At 36.8% G+C, this 20785-nt stretch overlaps 1 protein-coding gene across 4 annotated transcripts in view; it reads left to right on the forward strand.

The window, feature by feature from the left end:
- The window catches only part of stxbp5a (syntaxin binding protein 5a (tomosyn)), a 165109-nt gene that overhangs the window by 143539 nt on the left and 785 nt on the right, over nt 1–20785 (forward strand). Inside the window, exons 16-27 of one of the 4 annotated variants that reach the window (XM_038304198.1) lie at nt 1885–2060; nt 2358–2483; nt 3777–3928; nt 5591–5653; nt 6906–6959; nt 9382–9432; nt 12375–12656; nt 12740–13109; nt 15659–15824; nt 15950–16061; nt 16161–16381; nt 17666–20785. The exon at nt 17666–20785 is cut by the window's right edge and continues 785 nt beyond it. In XM_038304198.1, coding sequence (XP_038160126.1) covers nt 1885–2060; nt 2358–2483; nt 3777–3928; nt 5591–5653; nt 6906–6959; nt 9382–9432; nt 12375–12656; nt 12740–13109; nt 15659–15824; nt 15950–16061; nt 16161–16381; nt 17666–17707 — 1815 coding nt within the window. In that variant the 3' untranslated portion in view covers nt 17708–20785. The remainder of the gene's footprint in view (nt 1–1884; nt 2061–2357; nt 2484–3776; nt 3929–5590; nt 5654–6905; nt 6960–9381; nt 9433–12374; nt 12657–12739; nt 13110–15658; nt 15825–15949; nt 16062–16160; nt 16382–17665) is intronic. The other 3 variants (XM_038304199.1, XM_038304200.1, XM_038304201.1) reach the window with 3 other exon arrangements.

The raw sequence follows: 20785 nt of genomic DNA on the forward strand, positions 1-20785 counted from the left end.
TATTTATACGAAGCACACAAAAACGCAGAGGCAGGGGGGTTGCCATGCCAACAGACACTATAAAAGCAAGCAAACCTAGCCCAATGTTATAATCTTTTTTGATAGCAACCTAAGTGTTAATGGCAGTGCAGCGGGAGTCTGTGTTTAACTGAACAAAAAACAAAAGTAGTTGATGTCTGCTCTCTACCGTTGCTGCACCTGGCTTGTTTCAGTCAGTGTGTGGGCAGTACAAGGGTGTGTCCCACTGATGCCCTCTTTGTTAAATTTGCAATTGTTTGTCATAAATATTTAAAACCCTCAAAATCCATTCATGAATTTATAGAGAAAAGAAAACTATCCCAGTCTTTTACCCCCCCCACAGATGCTGCAGCATGGAATCAGGGCTAGATATAAGGATGTAGCTTAAACAGCGTCTTTTTGCATTAGGCTAAACTTCTACATAACCTTGTAGGAGTTAAGCTAGAAAACAGAGAGAGAGAGGGGGAATCTGAAGAAGGGCACTGATCACTCTAAACTCCCACATGTCAGAAGGGCTAATGAGGCTGACAGAATGCCAAAGAGAAAAGCTTATCAGCATTGTGTTTGTGTGTATCTTTGCGAAGGCGGAGGTTGCAAAGGGGTAGCCTGAAGGGGGATTTAGAAGGAATTGAGTGTTCCAGTATTAGAGGAGCTCTTTGACTTTCTCCCTGCCCACACACATGCAAACACATCACTGAAAATCCATTTCATCAAAGACGACTGTCTGAATGTAAGCAGATGTCATTCATCGATGTATTGTTATCCTGTTTGAATAATTATTGTAGCTGTACAGTGTTTTAAAAGTTATGTCCGAATCACTTTACAATTTTTCATCCTACTGTTAATTTGGATTCTATGTGTATGTGTCTACCAATTAAAACGCAGCTTATTGGGTAGGGAAAGAAAAATACACACGGTTGTTTTAAACGTTACAAATCAAATTTCTAGCATAAAATGTAGAAGTACAACTAGTTCACAGCAGCTGAGAATTGGCAGTGGCCATAAACTCTCTGAACAATACATTAGGTGCATTCTGTTTTCCATAGGAAATGTTTCTGGCATCTTAACACATCTAGAGACCACAATTTTTGTCAGTTCTTTGACAAATAACTCTAGCTCAGTATTTTTTGGTGAACATCACCTGTAAACAATGGTTTTCAACCCTTGCCAAAGATTCTCATTTGCATTTAGGTCTGCACTTTAATTATGTCATTCTGACTCATGCATATGTTGCCACACCTTTTTACCATGCATATCTTTTACATTTGCAGTGACTCTTAAACAGCTTATGACAAAAAACAGGACTCCTTTTGTATTCTTTCAGCAATGGTTTTCTTCCTCTTGTGTTTTGATAAAGGCCACATTTTAGACTGTATGTCTAAATAGCTGTCCTGTATACAGATTCTCATACCTTTAGCTATGGATCTCTTTAACTCCTTTACAGTTACCAAGGACCTCTTGGAAACTTTTCAGCTTTTCTGAATAAAGAGCTCCTGGATGGCCTATGATTTTAGATAGACAGTAATGTTTTGGTAGATTTAGGTTTGTGCTCTGACCTGCCTTGTGTGCTCATTGGTCTTTATTACACCATTTGTAATTTTGGTATTCTATTTTAGAGGATTATGGTAGGAAAATGACACAATATGAGGAGGTTGAAGATGTATTAATATATTTAATCTATTCATACATGTTAATCTCAAAAATTGTTAATCTAACAAAACAATAAGTAAGAGACAGAAATTTGACTAAAAATGTCTGGAATCTTAAATAAAATAAAAATCATACATAAGGACCCTGAGATAGGCCCATGTTTTTATATATTCTAATCCCTGCTGTCAGTCTGAGCACATCTGTGTGTGTTTACAGTTACTAGAGGTGCGAATGCAGTACGAGCTGAACGAAATGGAGTCTCCAGATGGTGGAGGTGGTGAGCAAACATCGGCACATCCCACCCCTGGTGCCTCCCCTCAGACGAGCGGCCCACCTTCCCATCCTTCCACCAGCAGCAACAACTCTGACGGAGGCAACATACCCTGCCTTAAGTATGAGAAAGACACACACTGAAATCAGCTTACATGAAGGAAGCAGGATCAAGTGCAAAAGCCTAAAAAGAATAGTCTTTCTTTTAGCCTCAAGCACAGTTGCATGAAGTTATTCAGATGCCTGGAGCATTTTTAGCCACAACCTCCCCATCATCTCCCTGTAGCCTTTCACGCCAGACTGTCTACACACAGAGCTGTTTCACATATTCAGCCGCACTGTTTGTGTTTCACTTTTTAATATATATATATCCTTTTTGCCCTTCTGTGTTTTTATTCCTTTTTTTGCCCTCTCCACAGAGTGCGAAGTAGTCCTCTGAAGCAATCTCCAGGCTACCAGGTGGATTTGGTGGTCCAGTCTGTGTGGGTGAGTGGAGAGCCTCCTCAGCAGATCACAAGTCTGGTGCTGAATTCATCCTATGGCCTGTAAGTGGACACACAGGGAGTTGATAAGAACAATGCATCTGTTTTATTTTTATCTGATATCAGCTAATTCTCTACTTAATTGTAACACCTTGCAACATTTCATACTGCTTAACATTTTAATTAACTTATGACCATAATCATTAATCTTGTGTTATGGGATTTCATGTGAAAATTAGCATTGTTTTGAAAAAAAACAAAGATTTGCAAATCTTTGTTTATTTTGTTTTGCAGAATTTTATTCTAACGCACATTTGAATTGATTCTACCTGAGTCTGTATTGTTGTAAAGACCCAGATTTTGCTATAGTTATCTTGGACATGTCTTTACCAGCTTACATTTTTATACACTCACGTTATCCCCTTCTACACTTAGCTTAATTACACAAGATAAGTCAGATTTAATGGATGGGGTCTAGGCATGAGATGTTGTTTTTGGTTATACAGAATAAAATTTTTAAAAATACACATTAATGTGGTTTTCCTACATTGCATTTTAATCGTTTTAAGCATTTTTGTTTTAAGCTTTTTTTGATTTAAGTTTAATATAACTAAACCGAGGCCCTATTAATGGATTTTTAACTGCCTGGTTTAAAACTTAAAATAAAAGATGACATTTTATTGCTTTTGGTTTTCATTTCTTGGATGACTGAGAATCTTCAGCAGCAGAAGTTAATCAGATGTTCACCTTATATATTTTATTTTTTTACATTTATGTTTAAACTTTTGCTAAAATATTTTAATACCTAAAAAAATTCATGATACTCTCAATATCTTTTAATTTAGCTCATCATGAAATGATACTAGTCAAATTTCTGCTGCATCAGCAATTTTGAAGTCAAGTCAATTTCTCTGCTGGAGTTATTGCTGTGTTGGAACTAAGTCTTGAATTTGACTGGGCCATTCTTGCGCATGCATTTTTTTCTCCAACATTACATTATAAATCTTGCTTTATGGAGGCTCTTCAGTCCTGCTGAAGAACTATGATGCTTCTTTCAGGATTACCTTTTATTTAGCTCAGTCTATCACCCCATCTTTTCATTTAGCTAGTGCACCACAATATGGTTTAAGGATGTTATGTGACAAAAAGTGAAAAGAGCTTGGCGTACTTTTGCAAAGTAATGCTTGACAATATGATTTATGAACTCATATCTTATCTATTTGACTAAATGTATAATATATGTATATGTGATCTTGTTTTTACTTCATGTTGCTTTTTCTTGCCTTTTAATCCTTGTTTTTTAACCTACTTTCACCTTCTTCCACTTCCTCTTTATCTTCTTCCCTCACATCCCAGAGTGGTGTTTGGCAATAGCAATGGCCTAGCAGTGGTGGACTACATCCAGAAAACTGTGGTCCTTAACCTGGGAACGGTGGAGCTTTACGGATCCAATGATCCCTACCAGAGACAGCCTCGGTCGCCAAGAAAAACACGGCAGCCTTCTGGAGGTAAAGATGAAAAAATGACAGATAAGGCATGTAAAAAATAAACAATGCACATCTTATTGCAGGGAGGGGGTTAGTTTAAAATGTTTAAATACTGATTTTTTTTTGATAAAATGAAGATGCTTATTGCCTCACACCAGTCTAAAGCTAAACAAAAATCGCATACCTTAAAGCTTATCTAAATGTTGCAGAGATGTTTCTAATTCGAAACAAATGCATCATACAAAAATAAGCCAAACTAAACATAAGTTAAACAAATAGACTTCCTTTAATGTCATGATAGAAATTGTTGTTCAAGTAGAAGAAATGACGATAGATAAGGATATTGCTGTCAATATTAATAGAAATCGACCCATGAGGAAAGGATGTTCTCTACACTTTTGTCTTACAAACAAATCCCAACCCTATAATCTCTTGTTTTTGTCAGCTTTTCACCTGTGGCTGGATTAGTGGATGAAATCAATCCTAAAGGAAATTAATTCAAGTTTGTATTTTCCCTCAGCTGACAGCATTAAGTTGTTTTTAAGCATATAGGCTTTTTATTGCCACCACAGGTGCTTAGTCCCTAATCTAATCAGTAAATTCATATTAATGTGAGAAGACATAAATATACACACAGATACTGCATCCATAGTCCTTTGTGAAGTATTCATACCATTCGAACTGTATCACACTCTGTCAGGTTACAACCACAGCTTCAGCTTTTGTGGATTCAGTTGTGCCTTAAGTTTTATACAAACTTTGAGATGTTGTTTTCAAACTCAGTCATGCTATAAATGTCTCTGCAATTGTATCCATGGCCTGTGTGCTGGTTTTCATTATCCCCAAAGTTCTCTGGAAAAAAAAATAAAAAATCTGAGACAATCACCATACTGCTTTTATTATACTGACATTAGAAAAAATTACTTACGTTTATTGAAAAAGTATAATCAAATGGCCTATTTTAATCTCATCCTCTTTTGCAATGGATATTATTTTAAGCTCTAAAGACCTAACCATATTTTCTTTCATATATATCTTTGTAGATTGTATGTTTTTCTCCTCCTGAGTTTTAAAGTATCCTCAATGTATCACTTGATTCAGCGTTAACACACTGCCATCATGTGTTGGACAATAGCAATGCAGATCAATTTCCCTCTAGGAATTCACTTTCCATTTGTACGTTTGGCAGATTTGAAAGATCTGCCCAGAGATGTTGGGTAATGACTTTAAATACAATTGTTTATAGCTTTTGAAAGAAACCGCATCTGAAACCAAAAATATTGCACATATTCTTCCCCGTGCTGAAAAGGATGAAGAGATCTTCCATATAATCTGGTAAGCACCAGGGGGGTTCATATCAGAGCTTGGCAAGCACGATCTGTAATCAGACTTTCAGTTGTGTTTGTGTGCTACAGGGTACTCTGGTCTGGACGGCTCTCTGCCTCACAGAACAATGTCACACACCACCACTCCCACATTACTTCATGTAGAAAAGAAATGTTTTAAATTGCTCTTAATTTAATTTCTAATATAATTTCAATCATTTGTCCTTTTTTATTTTTACATTTTTATTTTATTATTATTATTTTATTTTATTTATATTTGTTGTTTGCTATTGTAGAATTACATCTTCATATCTTAATCAATTTAATGCCAGTTGGTGTTATATCTACTCTACTGTAGGTTTGTGTGACATTAACGAGTACTCGGCCACATCTGAGGACCGCTGCAAGTCTCCAACTTCAGGTAACATGTTCTTCAGTGGCTCTGGTTAAAACAATGCTACAGATTTAAACATCAGGTTTGTCTAAATGGAAAAAAGTCCAAATATGTTGTCAAGCTTATACATAGTACTTTTTTCTATAGTCAGCAAACAAGATTGATGTGTCTTGCTTTTAAGATTGACTATTAACTGCTGCTTATTAAAGCAGAACTGTATAGTATGTTTTTTTGCTGAACCATAAAATTGCTTTACTGTCAGTTTCACTCATCCACAACATTTAGAAATACTCATTTTTTTTAGTCTGAGCAGTGTTTCCCCATTTCCACACATATTCATTTATCAGTTGACAGAGTCCAGCAGACTCAGTTATGTTTTCAATACTTGAACTTCTTACCCCGTGCAAACTTTGTTTATATTATGTGTGAGATTAACTTAGTGTAACTATTAATTAGGTAAATCCAACCAACGTGTGTGAAAAAACTATTACTGTGTGAAAAAACCGGTAGTGCAATACATTTATTATTTTGCCAAAAATATGCAACTTAATTTTGAACTTAGTTTTTATGCAGATACCTTTATTTTTTAGTGTGTGGGTTCAGTAAATTGAGGCATTTCCTCCCCAGCAGTAGAGACAGGTTTTATAAGAGGTCCAGAGAGAAAGTAGGTTAGTCTTGTTTTGCAGAGATGCTCTTTGGTTTGCATTCAAATAATCTACAATGCTGGTACCACTGAGAAAAAAACAAAAAACAGAATGACCCTGTTTCATTTTGTAATAGATGATATCACAGCCATGATATAAAATGATCAATCTTTTTAAAAGGTCAGATACAAATCCACCCTATATGTCGTCCTCCAGCTTTCATCAGGTCTGATATTAGTCCCCACCATTTCTGGTAAAATTACCTGATTTCAAAAATTGTATCTTTATCACTTTATTTTATTTTGCATTAAAAAATATAAATTTTTAAACAAATGAAAGAACTTTATAAAATAACCCAAGATCCCGCACTAAAATATTATTTAGTCGTTTCCCTTTTAGGCTTCCGCACAAAGCCTTTGGATGAACACATATTTTACTGCAGGAGCATAATCTCAAAATTAACACATTTTCCTTTTTCTTTTTTTGAAAAAGAGGACACGATAAAAAATAAAACTCAAAACATTGTATTTAAGATAAAAAATATGATTTTCCCCATAAAACTGATCTAAATTGACACAAATTGTTGTTTTTAACTGTACATTTATTGTACTTTACTCCTCCCTTATCTCCAAAAGTGTTGATGTCACACAGCAATCTTCAACAGTTCTACAATGGAGGTGGTAGAGGAGGTAAGACTGGCCCAAAGTTTCCATAAGAAGCTCTGTTGGCAGGACAAATGTGGTCCCGGTTTGGTTCCCCGTTATGTTTCTCTGTCCTTAATGTCTGTAGTCACTCAAATGCTATTTTACATTCATAAAAACAAGATGATAACAGCATTTTTAATGTGTCAAGGTTAGCTTCTGTTCCACTTCCTTTTAGTTCTGCATATTTTTATTTTTTTCAATTTTTTTATTTTTATTTTTGTTATAACCTGATGAATTATGCTTATTTTTATGCTTGAGTGTAAACATTAACACAACATAAGAAAAACTGAAAGTTCTTGGAGCAGAGGATGACCTAGAGTGAGGCTGAGATTGCTGCTGTTTTAAGATAAAATAGTTGTATGATACAGATCTTGCATGCTACTTGTATGTAGCACATGTGTCTGAGTGTAAATGTGTTTGCGTTTGCTGTCTGTCTGATATGATTGTTTATAATGTCCTATAAAACCACTGAGCCACTCATTGCTCCAACTACGTAATAAAATAAAAATTCATCAAACTGTTATGACAAAGTTTCGATCCAAACGTTAAATCAAAGAAAAGAGGAATTTACTATCCAATAATCTGACCCTATAATATCTACAGATTTTAATTTAACAAATAAGATTTTTAATTTGTTGTTTTTTTTTTACTTCTTATATTGATATTCAAATATGCACAGACTTAATTGGATGCAAAGCTCTGTCCTGTGCTAATTTATTTAAAACATTCACTGGAGAAGAAATGTGCACAGAGCATGACAATATACATTGAATTCTCATGATATTAAGAGCACAGCATTAGGTTTTTAAGACATAATGTTATTTGGAAGATCTAGCAACATTTAATAAAGCTAAACTGTATTAAAAAAATAGAGGAATTATAATTTGTTTCTTTTGTTAAATTCTATATGAATCATGTTAGATTTAGCCTAGCAAAACTTCTTCATATAAAAACATTGCCAGCCGAAGCTAGACATGCGTTAACCAAAGCTCTGTCTCTTCAATAATAAATTAATATATTTATAAACCAATGCAGTTGGCAGTTTCTGGAAAACCTTTTTCTTTCAGGTTCCAGGTAATGTATGGTTGTGAAGCTAAAAACTAAATAAACAGCGAGAAGGCACCATCAAACCTTATCCAACCCAGATTTACAAACCGCTAAGAATACTTTCTCGATTGTGGAGGTGGTGATGCAAGGTAATTCTTAATTGTCAATAGACTTTGGTTTGCAGGTTGTTTATGTGGCCCCATGTGATCTTTTCTGTGGAGCAAGTTTTAGCAACACAGATTTGAGTAATAGAAAGTCTACACATGCTACGATGGAGTGAATGGTTAAGCTTGTGCAGCATTGAGAACACAATCAAACCTGACAACCCAAAGGCAATTAAAGCTGAGTGGGTCTCTGATTATAATGAATGTGAGGATCAGACCATCAAGCCCTCATCTGCATCAACCTGGGAGTTACACACAAATGAGGTTATGGTTACCCTCATGATGCAGGAGCTCCAATTCCTGTCTCTGCTGAATCTTTAGTCTGGATCCTCATCACCTATCAAATATGCCTGCTGTGTCCTTCATGACCTCTATTTAAAAGAATACATTCCCACTGGCCTGCTCAGGGGGATTAGTGGGGCCTAACATTGTCCACCACTCAAACTATAAAAAAAACATACATATGCAACCAAATTTTTGCTGTAAGGTCAAAGCTTGTTTGTCATTTAAGGCTTTGTTTTGGATGGAATCCTGAGAAAGCACCAACTTAAACCACTGGCGACATCTACACTTGATAAATATTTCTAGAAAGCGTAACACCTCAAAGAGTGTATGATGAAGCTCTATCTATACGGTGCGGGTCAAACTACAGTACCTCTAGCCTTTATTTACTGTCAATTGTTTTTACTCTTGAACAAGAAGTCGAAGTAAAATTATAAAAGAGCTGTGAAACCTTTCAAGTCAACTTTAACCACCTTTTCTTCACTGTCACTGTCTTCTTTAACCTCTAATGTTACTTTTTATTACGTTCTGGTTCTTGCTGCATGCTTCTTTGACCTGACAGTCCTGAATGCCCCTGCAGTTTTGGTCTTTTTTACCAGTCCTCTCTTGAGGCATTTGTGCAACCAATGGTCTCCTCCTTTTGTTTTCTGTCACAGCATGCCTTTTAGATACAGGGGTTGCCTCTATGTTCTTACTGTACGTGGAAGTCTTATATGTAAAGCATTTTGGCCCCTCTTGTCAGTAAACCAAGTACCCTGGACATGTTCCACAGTTTTTATTTTTAAAGTCCTATTATTTAGGTGTCCTTCAGCATTGTGCTCAATCCTTGTCCAGTTCTGGCTACCTGGCTTTGCATGGCACCTTGTCATAGCTTAGATGTGTGTTTGTAAAGAGGGATGTTCTCTTTTTTCCAGCAAAGATGTCACGGAAATTAAGCTTGCCTACTGAGCTAAAGCCAGACTTGGGTAAGCCTTGACTTCGTGTCTCCAAACAGTCTTTTATATGATTTGCAGTTTGATTTCCTCGCTGTGACTGGACTTAGCCACATTCCATTAGTCCAGTGGAGTATTTTTCTCTGGTTTTTAGTCTCAAAATTGGCAAACTGTGCAGATCTCTTAAGTTTGCATGTGTTAAAAGTAGCACTGATCTGGCTGGATTTGAAATGTATTGAGCTGAATCAAATTTTTGAACATAACTCCCTGCCTTTAATTTCTTTTTATTATTTGGTTTTTCATTTAACCATAGAAGATAAGAGGTCAGTGGTGCTGAAGTACTAGTCTTTGCTCACTCTTTTTACCCTAAAACTTTCTGTACAGTAGCTTTTTCAGTTTCTTTTCCTCTTTTGTCTTCTTTATGTATTTTCTTTTCCTTGTGTGACTGTTTATTGTAACAATAAAAAGTTATTTAGTCTGCAAAATTGCCATTTGTATCCCAACATTCAGTTGTGTATATACACTATATTGCCAAAAGTATTTGCTCACCTGCCTTGACTCACATATGAGCTTAAGTGACATCCCGTTCCTAATCCATAGGGTTCAATATGACGTCGGTCCACCCTTTGCAGCTAGAACAGCTTCAACTCTTCTGGGAAGGCTGTCCACAAGGTTTAGGAGTGTGTTTATGGGAATTTTTGACCATTCTTCCAGAAGCGCATTTGTGAGGTCGCACACTGATGTTGGACGAGAAGGCCTGGCTCTCAGTCTCCGCTCTAATTCATCCCAAAGGTGTTCTATCGGGTTGAGGTCAGGACTCTGTGCAGGCCAGTCAAGTTCATCCACACCAGACTCTGTCATCCATGTCTTTATGGACCTTGCTTTGTGCACTGGTGCACAGTCATGTTGGAAGAGGAAGGGGCCAGCTCCAAACTGTTCCCACAAAGTTGGGAGCATGGAATTGTCCAAAATGTCTTGGTATGCTGAAGCATTCAGAGTTCCTTTCACTGGAACTAAGGGGCCAAGCCCAGCTCCTGAAAAACAACCCCACACCATAATCCCCCCTCCACCAAACTTTACACTTGGCACAATGCAGTCAGACAAGTACCGTTCTCCTGGCAACCGCCAAACCCAGACCCGTCCATCAGATTGCCAGATGGAGAAGCGCGATTCGTCACTCCAGAGAACGCGTCTCCACTGCTCTAGAGTCCAGTGGCGGCGTGCTTTACACCACCGCATCCGACGCTTTGCATTGCACTTGGTGATGTATGGCTTGGATGCAGCTGCTCGACCATGGAAACCCATTCCATGAAGCTCTCTGCGCACTGTTCTTGAGCTAATCTGAAGGCCACATGAAGTTTGGAGGTCTGTAGTGATTGACTCTGCAGAAAGTTGGCGACCTCTTCGCACTATGCGCGTCAGCATCCGCTGACCCCGCTCCGTCAGTTTACGTGGCCTACCACTTCGTGGCTGAGTTGCTGTCGTTCCCAAACACTTCCATTTTCTTATAATACAGCTGACAGTTGACTGTGGAATATTTAGGAGCGAGGAAATTTCACGACTGGATTTGTTGCACAGGTGGCATCCTATCACAGTTCCACGCTGGAATTCACTGAGCTCCTGAGAGCGACCCATTCTTTCACAAATGTTTGTAAAAACAGTCTGCATGCCTAGGTGCTTGAATTTATACACCTGTGGCCATGGAAGTGATTGGAACACCTGATTCCAATAATTTGGATGGGTGAGCAAATACTTTTGGCAATATAGTGTATATATACATATTTTTTTTATATATATTTTTTTTCTTATCAACATATTTAATGTGTAGATTACTCTTTATTTGGGTATCAAACACTTTCTGTTCTTTTTTATATAAAAATCAAGAACATAAGACAATAAGATCTTAATTTATGGCTTCTTCTAAAACATTGAGGTAAAAATCATAATGCCCAGGAGAAAACATAAATCTCTTTTATCTTAAGAATTTAAGAAAGGACTCAACCTCACCTCTTCAAAATGAAAATCTGCCTCCGGTATAATTTTATTGTGTGTAACGGTTTAACTTTTTTCACTATTTGTCTTATTGCAGCCACAATATCGAAGGTATTCTACTGGAATCCTATGTGACTGACCACATAAAGTACTGAATACTGTAGATGTAAAGCTGAATTTAAAAAAAACAAATTCAGATCCTGCTTCACTCTACTATAAAGGTGGAAACAAGTTTTTTCATAAAGAAAACGTCTACTGCTTTAACTAACTTTAATAATATGAATAATTTTCATGGTATAATTATCATAAAATCATATGATGACCATCAATCTGAACTCACATTTGTGAGATCCACAAATTTGGTGGATGATCTGCCAGCTTAAGCTGATGTGCACTAACCATTTTGACCTTTTGAGAAACTAATAAGAGAAAAGCCCTTGAAACCAAAAGAAGGCCTCATTCTTGAAGTTCTTTAATCTGCATCACCATAAACACCATATTTTTTTTTACTGATGACGGTTTTGAAGGATGATGGGGACATTATGAAGCTTTGATGATGCTTCTATCAGCAGGTGCTGAGAAGCTGATTTAGCCTTGTTGAGAAAATTGTTAAAGGAACATAAAGGGCAAAGCTTCCTGATTAAAAAAGAGATTATTTGAGCAGAGGACAGTGACTCTAAAGACACTGGGACTTCTCTAGCGCACTGGTTTGAACTGAAGTATTCACTTAATAGAATATGCCTGGCAACATTTAGGCAAATTCATTTTTGTTCTTAATCAAATATATGTATAATTTTTTAACAGTTTCATTTTGTTTTGGTCTGTCACACTATATTCCAGTAAAATAAATTAATAGATTGAATTAAAGTAAGAAATTGAGGAAAAGGTTGAAGTTGTAATCACTGCTTTTGTAAGAAAAGTGCACAATGTGTTGAAGCTGCTGCTTTGTAGGTGCTTTACCTCTCTCTGTTTTTTCTTTACTGTCCTTCTTTCTGTGTGCCCGCCGCGGGGTGCCAACCCGTTAGACCACCGGGACAACTCCTTCAGCCGCTCACGCTCCTCCAGCGTCACCAGCATCGACAAAGAAGCCCGGGAAGCTATAAGTTCCTTTCTATTCTGCGAGACTTTTGCCCGTAAGGGGGACTGCACTTTGACACCTTGCCTCTATGTGGGCACTTCACTTGGGACTGTGTTGGTTCTGGCTATCACTTTGCCATCTGCTGGGGAGCAGCGGCAACTGCAACCAGTTATAATTTCCCCTACGGGTAAAACTATACATGTATAATTCATATATATATACATATAATATACAATATCCGTTGGTTCCTAAAAACCTTTTCTTTTTAAGGTATGTTGGTGCGGCTTAAGGGAAGCATCATGCGGATCTCTTTTCTGGACTCCACTGGTTTATTGCTTGCTCCTGCATTTGAACCCTGGTATGAGCCCAACATCACAGCAGATGGTGAAGAAAGAGAGAAGATCCGAAAGCGGCGGCCTGTCTCTGTTTCACCTTCCACCTCGCAGGAGCTAAATGAGAGCCAGTTTGCTGTGGTGTGCTCCGAGAAGCAGGCCAAAGTCATGTCCCTTCCTTCCCAGACTTGCATCTACAAACACAGTATCACAGAAAATTCTTTTATCTTACGGGCAGACATTGTGCAGATGAACCAGGGAGTGTGCTTGGCTTGTTTTTGTGCCAATGGTCACATAATGACACTCAGGTGAGTAGCACGTTAGTCTGAAATGATGATAGGTTAATCAATGTCTCCATTATAAGCGTTTTTGTAACAATATAGATGGGTTTGACTGGACTTTGCCATTAGAAACATTTATGGTTCTAAAAAGGATATACAATTTTAATTTTAAACTTTATTATACTGATGTATAAGAAGTTTATGTTTTGACTATTTATAAATCACTACACTGTTATTGAAATCCCAAATTTGTAAGACAACAATTTATATGCTGTGGATAAAACAGTCACTTTGGCTGGAGTGGACTGCAGCTTTACAGCTGTAGAGCCTGTAGTATATTTAAAAGGAATAATCCTAAAGCCTTTCAGCTGTAGCAAACAGTATTTATAAATGTGTTATAGAAGCTTATAAAGAAGGCAAACTCTAAATGAATAAATGATTATGGAAATTGGCTTATTGGAATACAAACACATATTGATAAGCATATAATTCAAAAAGTTGATTAATAATTAAATAGTTATCAATTATTTGTACCATAATCCTATTTCATCTAAAAAGTGGGAGTTGTCCAATATTTTGGATTTATTAGACACAGAGTAATATATTGCATGCATTTATTTTTCTTGTTATGACTTGCATCAAATTAGCTTTCCTTATATAGCTCTGGCTCTTCCTTTACTGTAGCTTTTTTAGTAAAAGAAACCAAAAGTAAATTGAGGTGTGCAACACTTTCAAAGTGGACAAAGAAAAAATACTTGCTTGTCTTTAATTTCAGATAAATTATCGTTTCACAAAAATCTACAAGGCCACCAGGTTTTTTTGTGTTCATAGAACCACGCTGGCCATGACAAAAAAAAAAAAAAACTACCTTCCTTCAGTGTGAATAACTAATTTAACTTTAACTTTAAAACATTGTGTCTAAAATCACATCCAGGTTTTTTTTCTATTTTTATTTTCAATAACTTTTATATTGACAAATACACATGTCCACCCGTGTCACATTTCACAGTGTGCATCTTAACATCTTATTTATGCAGACCATTTTAGCCATTTCACCTACACAAAGCATACAGAACTTCCAGCAGTGCCAAAATATATCCAGGGATTGTTGATTGAGAAGACAGTCAAACAGATATACATTTCTTTTCTATAGACATTAGAAACTGACATTTTTTCGGGAATCCCATGGGTCACGGGATTCCCGTGGGATTCCCGTGGGATGGGAGTCAGTATTAGTAACGATCACGGGATTGGGACGGTACAGGATTAAACATTAACGGGAGCAGACGGGAGCGGGAGCAAACCAATAGTAACTTCCGCTCTGAGTTTTTCACCCGCGCTCAAAAACAACAAGAATGGGAGTGGTGCAGGAGCGGGAGTCATTCTGAATGGGAGCGGGATGGGAGTGGGAGTAATTTCACCAGGAGTGGGACGGGACAGGATTTAGATTTCTACTCTGGCCCGGGATCGGGACGGGACACAATTTTTTTCTGTGGGAGTGGGATGGGACAGGAGTGAAAATCCACTCCCGTGTCAGTCTCTAATAGACATTAGAACCATTAAGAGATATGTATACTCATTAACAGCATCAATGGCTATATAAATCACAATGATTGCAGTGAATCATTGTGACATAATGAAAACACAGACCAGTGATACAAGTACACAGTAATAATACTGAATATATTTGTAAGGTACAAAAGCAACCAAACAAATAAATAGAGGTGTCAAGGTTACAGCATGAATTTAGTTATAGGTCTCCACTTTGTTTCAAAGGTCTCCATCTTACATTGTTGTCTTGATATTGCTTTTTCCATAAAATAGACCTCTCCACTGTGTAATACTTGGAGGTTGTGGCCTTAACCAAGCAAAAGGAAGAACTCTGATCAAGTATTTAATTGTCTTTTTTATATACAGATCTATATGAATGCCTTCTTTTTGTTTGCACATTTTTACAAAAATCGTCCACCTTCAGGCAATCCCAAAATACGAGTAAAATCCCCCACCTTTCCACAATTTCTCCCATAAAGCTGAGATGTTTTACCATATTTGGAATCACATCAAGTTTTAAAAGCCATGTGCTATAGGATTGTTACCAACTGATGGATTTGTTAAGGTGGGAAACGCTCTATTCACACAGCAGGTGGAATTCTATACAATGTGTGATGGGTAATAATAGAGGGAGAGTGTACGACTGTGACAGCCATTCTCATCAGTCACAGTTCCCCTGAAAGGACATAGAGAGCAGCTGTCCTTATGGGTGTCTGAGCAGTGTGAGGATGTCCAGATGTTGCCTTGACAACTAGGGGATTTACATGTGTTCATTTAAATACCCACACCTCTTCCTAATTCTTGGTCGACAAAAACATTTTCACACTTTCTTTAGGTTTGAATTTTTAGGGTGATGTTTAAAGTTATTCATAATGTTGAAATCATAAAGTGGTTCCTATCAAGATGGCCTAAGAATGCAGACAACTGTTAGTTTAGAATGGCAAGGATGACTGTATGTGTGGGAACTTTTATTGGTCATCCTTTTGTTTAAATTGATTTCTGTTGTTTCTGTGCTTCTTATTCAGTGTGCCAGGACTGAGACCGCTCATGGATGTAAACTACCTACCTTTGACAGACATGCGGATAGCTAGGACGTTCTGCTTCACAAACCTAGGCCAAGCCATGTACCTCTGCTCACCTACTGAGATTCAGAGGATAACTTACAGTCAAGAAACTTGTGAAAATCTACAGGCAGGTCTAAAGGCTCTTTGTTAAACTTTTTTTTTTTTTTTTTTGAGAGTCTGAGAACTTTCAAAATGCATACATGATGCATACTATATCATTAACTGGTAACGACACAGCTTTTTATATTTTAGGAGATGTTGGGTGAACTTTTTACACCAGTGGAAACACCAGAGGCACCAAATAGAGGTTTTTTTAAAGGCCTCTTTGGAGGAGGAGCACAGTCACTTGACAGGGAAGAACTATGTAAGCTGGAAAAATCTTCACAGATGTACTTCTCTTGAATGGTTGCAGCCACAAACACTATCATCCTTTTTGTCTTCTGTCTTGTTCCTGCTTCCTAAGTTGGCGAGGTGGCAGCTGGGAAGGCATCTCGAAGTCTGGCTCAGCACATCCCCGGCCCAGGTGGCATTGAGGGGATGAAGGGGGCTGCCTCGGGTGTGGTTGGAGACCTAGCACGTGCCCGGATAGCGCTGGATGAGAGAGGCCAGAAACTGGGTGAACTGGATGAGAGGACAGCTGCCATGATGGCCAGCGCAGATTCTTTTTCCAAACATGCCCATGATGTAAGAGAATATGTTTAAAAATAAAAAAGTGAAAAGCCTGCAAAGATACTTCATAAGAGCTAAATAATTACACTACATTCTCAAAATGAAAACACTGCAAAAAATAAAAAAAAATCTAAGCAATTTTTTCTTAGAATAGGAGAATTTTGAGGAGGTAAGTGATTGACTTTGCCAATGGGACAATTTACATTTAAAATGAGAAAATACAATTGCATTGTCTTATTTCAGGCACATTTTATCTAATTATCTTATTTTAATAGTAAAAATACTCATTTCATTGGCAGATAATCTTATTTACCTACTTAAATTAAGGGTAAATACACTAGATTCAATACATTTTCTTTATTTCTAGATTGATTTTGCAGAAATATGGATGCTTTTTTTGTAAAGTTTAGTTAAGAATGAATGCGTTATAGGTAAAACACTGAATAAATATTTTGTTAAAGCAGCTTAGTAATTTTTTTAGCTGTTGTAATTAATTTGATCAACCTTATTTAGGGTTCAGTTAACCTTGTGGGATTTTTACTGGTCTTTATGAGTCATAATAAAAACTAGGAAATCAGCATAACCTTAAAATTGTTGCCTTTGTTGTTGTTGCCTCTAAAACATTGTTTAAGAAAAAGGTAAAGGAAAATCCAGGGAGAGTATCAGTAAAATATCCATTAAAAGAATAAATAACGATTAAAATAACATCTATTTGAATCGTTTTGCCAAGATTTCAATCAAAAGGATTTCAGTGTAAAAATGTGAGGTATAAAGAAAACCCGCACCATAATTTGTGCATGGTGCAATATAGCCAACAATAATTGCTGGACTCTTTGCACAGCCCTGGCATTACTACATCTAAAAATTGCTCCATATTTGAGTAAAAGACATAAGAGAAGCTGTTTAGTGAGGAAGCTCTGGGCCTTACATCTGCACCCGGAAGGTGGCTCCAGGTAATTTCTGTTTGCACTGGTTGTGTTCCACATATGACAAAAGTCCCCTGTATACTGACATGTGCATTGATTGAACATGCTATTAATTTTCAAGATTTTTAATTAATAGTTTATACTTAAATATATATTATAATAATAATATTGTTATAAATATCCACGATCTGTCCTCCTTTTTGTGCTGATATTAATATATAGACTTTGCCCACTAGAGAGCAGGATAGAGCCATAGTATTATGACTTATGATTTGACAAGTGTACAGAACATTGTACACTTCCGTCCTGTGTTGTCTTTCAGATTTTCATTTCTTTTTAGGTTCTTATCTTGACCTGTTTTTCTTTCCTGTAGATGATGCTGAAATGCAAAGACAAAAAATGGTACCAATTCTGATGAGCCACTGGGAAGGAGTGAAGCTCTGTGGTCACAAGTATCTCACTGACCTTCCATCAGCTCCTCTGGACTCACAGACTCCTCCCTCTCCACCATCTGTCTGTCAGCTGTCCCTCTGAGCCTTCCTCATTAAAAACATCCGGGAGTTAGTCCCTAGCACAATAGCGGATCCTGTTCTTACCTCAGTGTGAAGCTGGAACTGAGGTGGAGACAGACAACCTCAGAGGAAAGTAATAAGTAAATGGTGACTTTTTTTGTTTGTGATTTTGTTTATGTAGAGCCTCCCTTGCAAGGTCTCGGATTGATCCATGTACCTGAGGAGTCCTCTTTCTCATTTGCCAAAACGTCCTTTTATTGTTGTCTCCTCTGTATACCTTCTTGGGCAATATTCAAACCAACAAATTTGGCTGAAACAAGACTTTATGTATAATCAAGTAATGACGAGTTCATGTAAGAAAAAAATACAAATCTAAATAAACTGATATATCTGTACATAGATCTAATAAATGTGCAATGCTGTATCCACTTGTAGACTTTTGTACCTTTGTGACAAAGAGGAAAGAAGGAGATTTCTCATTGCAGAGATGGAAGAGAGACGAGCAGAGTCTAAGACAATGTGTGCAGAGTCACAAAGATTAAGGCTACTTTCTGATGTATGCTGTGTATTTCATCATCTTACTCAATCTCAAACTCTCCTCTGTATCTTAGACTTTAAAACTGTTACAGAGTGCTTGTGTATGAGAGACGGAGTGTATGTCATTCCTCTGTTAAATATTTGTTGGGGTTTCCTGCTCAATATTATTCAAATATTTATTTTTCTAATGGTGCGAAAATGGTGACTGACATAAATCACTTTGTTTTTATGAAAAGGGCTGGGATCTGTTAGAAGAGCAAGGGTATACATTCTTTTCCCCATTTTTATATTGATTTGGATCTTAACATTCGACCTGCTATTGTGTTTGGTCAGTTGTTTCTTTGTTGTAACAATGATTCCCTTAAAACAAACCTTAGACTGTTTTTTTTTTTTTGTTTTTTTTTAGCAGCAGCAAAGTTTCCCATATTTTAGAAAGATGCTTCTGTGGATGAAATGGCACAGCTGAAGATTTAGGATGAACACACAAAAACAATGGATTTTCTTTGCCAAATTGAAAAGGCTTATTTTTTTCATTGGGTCTTCGGAGTCATTGTTTGGATTAAATAAATAAAATATGAACAAACAAAGTATAATATAAAAGGTATTAATTTCACAAACAATGGTCTCAGTTGTGCATAAGGAAATTGTATTCAGCCAAAACAGCCTGGTACCTGTTTTTATATTGGTCTTCAGCTTGTTCATATACTGTCATAATTCAACTAATGTGGTTGTGTTCAGTGTGGTTTAAATCAACACTTGAGTGCAATGACAGAAATTATAATTTTTGCATATTCTACTCACTTGGATCCTCATTCCTGGTATATCAGGCAACCTGATCAGTCACAGAAAATAGAAAAGAATAGAATATAAAATCCCTTTATTGTCCCGCAATGGGGAAATTCTGGCAAGTAAGCAATAAACAATACAATTTTACATTGGTGGCACCATTTAAGAGGAAATAAACAGGCTTTGCCACAGCAAGTGAGTAATAGTCAAAAGGCATTGTTACAATATATATACGGTACACACATATATATATGTTTGCAAGATTTTTAAGAGACACATTTTGAAATTAATTCATATTTATAGTTTTTCCATAAACTTTGTGCCGTCTATGTACTTATTTATTCACCATGATTTTTTATTTGTTTTCTAGCTTATTTTTGCTACAGTGTTTACAGTAATAAGCCCCCTCCATGTGATGTCTCTCCGGTCTGTTACGCTTCTAACCTTTATTTGTACATAAGTAAATAGTTTGACAATCTTAGACCAGCTAGAAAGTAAACATTAAGGTTGCACAAGAAAAAAAAAAAAAAGAGGAGACAGGCCATATTTTTTCTGACGCCAAAGAGTTGCTTTAGCTTGTCCATTGTGTTTTTTTGTTGTTGTTTTTTTACCATGCCTCTTGGAACCAGGCGCTACCACAAAGGTGGATAATCCAGGTTCTGGAAGTAAAAAACCTACCCTTTGTTCTGTTCTCTGAACCAGGTGATTAGCCCCAGGTCTTTGTTGTAGAGCTGGAAATGCAAACGGTTGAAACTAATCTCTGTACAGGCTTTTTACTCTCTTGACCTGGGTTACCCACTTCTGCCCCCCCAGTTATACATGTGTATTTCAATAACTTGGAAAATCATTGAAAAGTTCATTTATTATAGTCATGCAAACAAAATAAAAATATCAAAACATGTGGACTAGGTTCAATACAAAGTGCTATGTACCCCAAAATATTAACTTTTTCTGTCTAGGACTTTAGATTTCTCTCAGATTCTTGAATAAGTTTTGGATTAGAATCCTTTCAATGTTGCTGTTACCCTTGTTGCTTGTGTACCTTTATTTTTAATAACAACCCTTTCCTTTGGAACACTGTCCTCTGTAAACAGCCAGCCTCTGTAGCAATGACCTTTTGTGGCTTATCCTCCATATGGAGGGTGTCTGTGGCAGCCTACAGTACAATATAACTGTCATGTCAGAAGTCTTCCTTATAGTTTTATAGGCCATAAAACAATATTTTTTTCTGTGTCAGCCTATGATATATCCTGAAGTTGTGAGAAATGAAATAATAGTTTGTTCTTTTTCAATTAGCCAAGTCCCATGACCATCAAAATAACAGATATTAAACATATCACTGTATGTGATGAATCATATTAGATTGTGCTCCACCTTTAGAACTAAACTGTTAGAATAAATGAACTTTTCAAAAAGATTAAAACTTAATGAGATGCATGTGCGCCGTTGTGATCCATTGTACCTTTATTCATAGCAAGTGGATAAAAGGCATAAATTATAATTGTGAATTCTCTCCCCTCTGATATTTGTTGTTTGTTCCTTGATGTTAAAATCCAACACCATTGAAATGGCTGTATAATGTGTCATGATCTAGAGTTAAATGTCTTGAGTGGACCAAGGTATGAGTTATGATATTGTTCCAGTCTATCCAGAACCAC

The sequence above is a fragment of the Cyprinodon tularosa genome, unplaced genomic scaffold (genome assembly GCF_016077235.1).
Source record: "Cyprinodon tularosa strain WSP-4 unplaced genomic scaffold, ASM1607723v1 ctg528, whole genome shotgun sequence".
Classification (NCBI taxonomy): domain Eukaryota; kingdom Metazoa; phylum Chordata; class Actinopteri; order Cyprinodontiformes; family Cyprinodontidae; genus Cyprinodon; species Cyprinodon tularosa.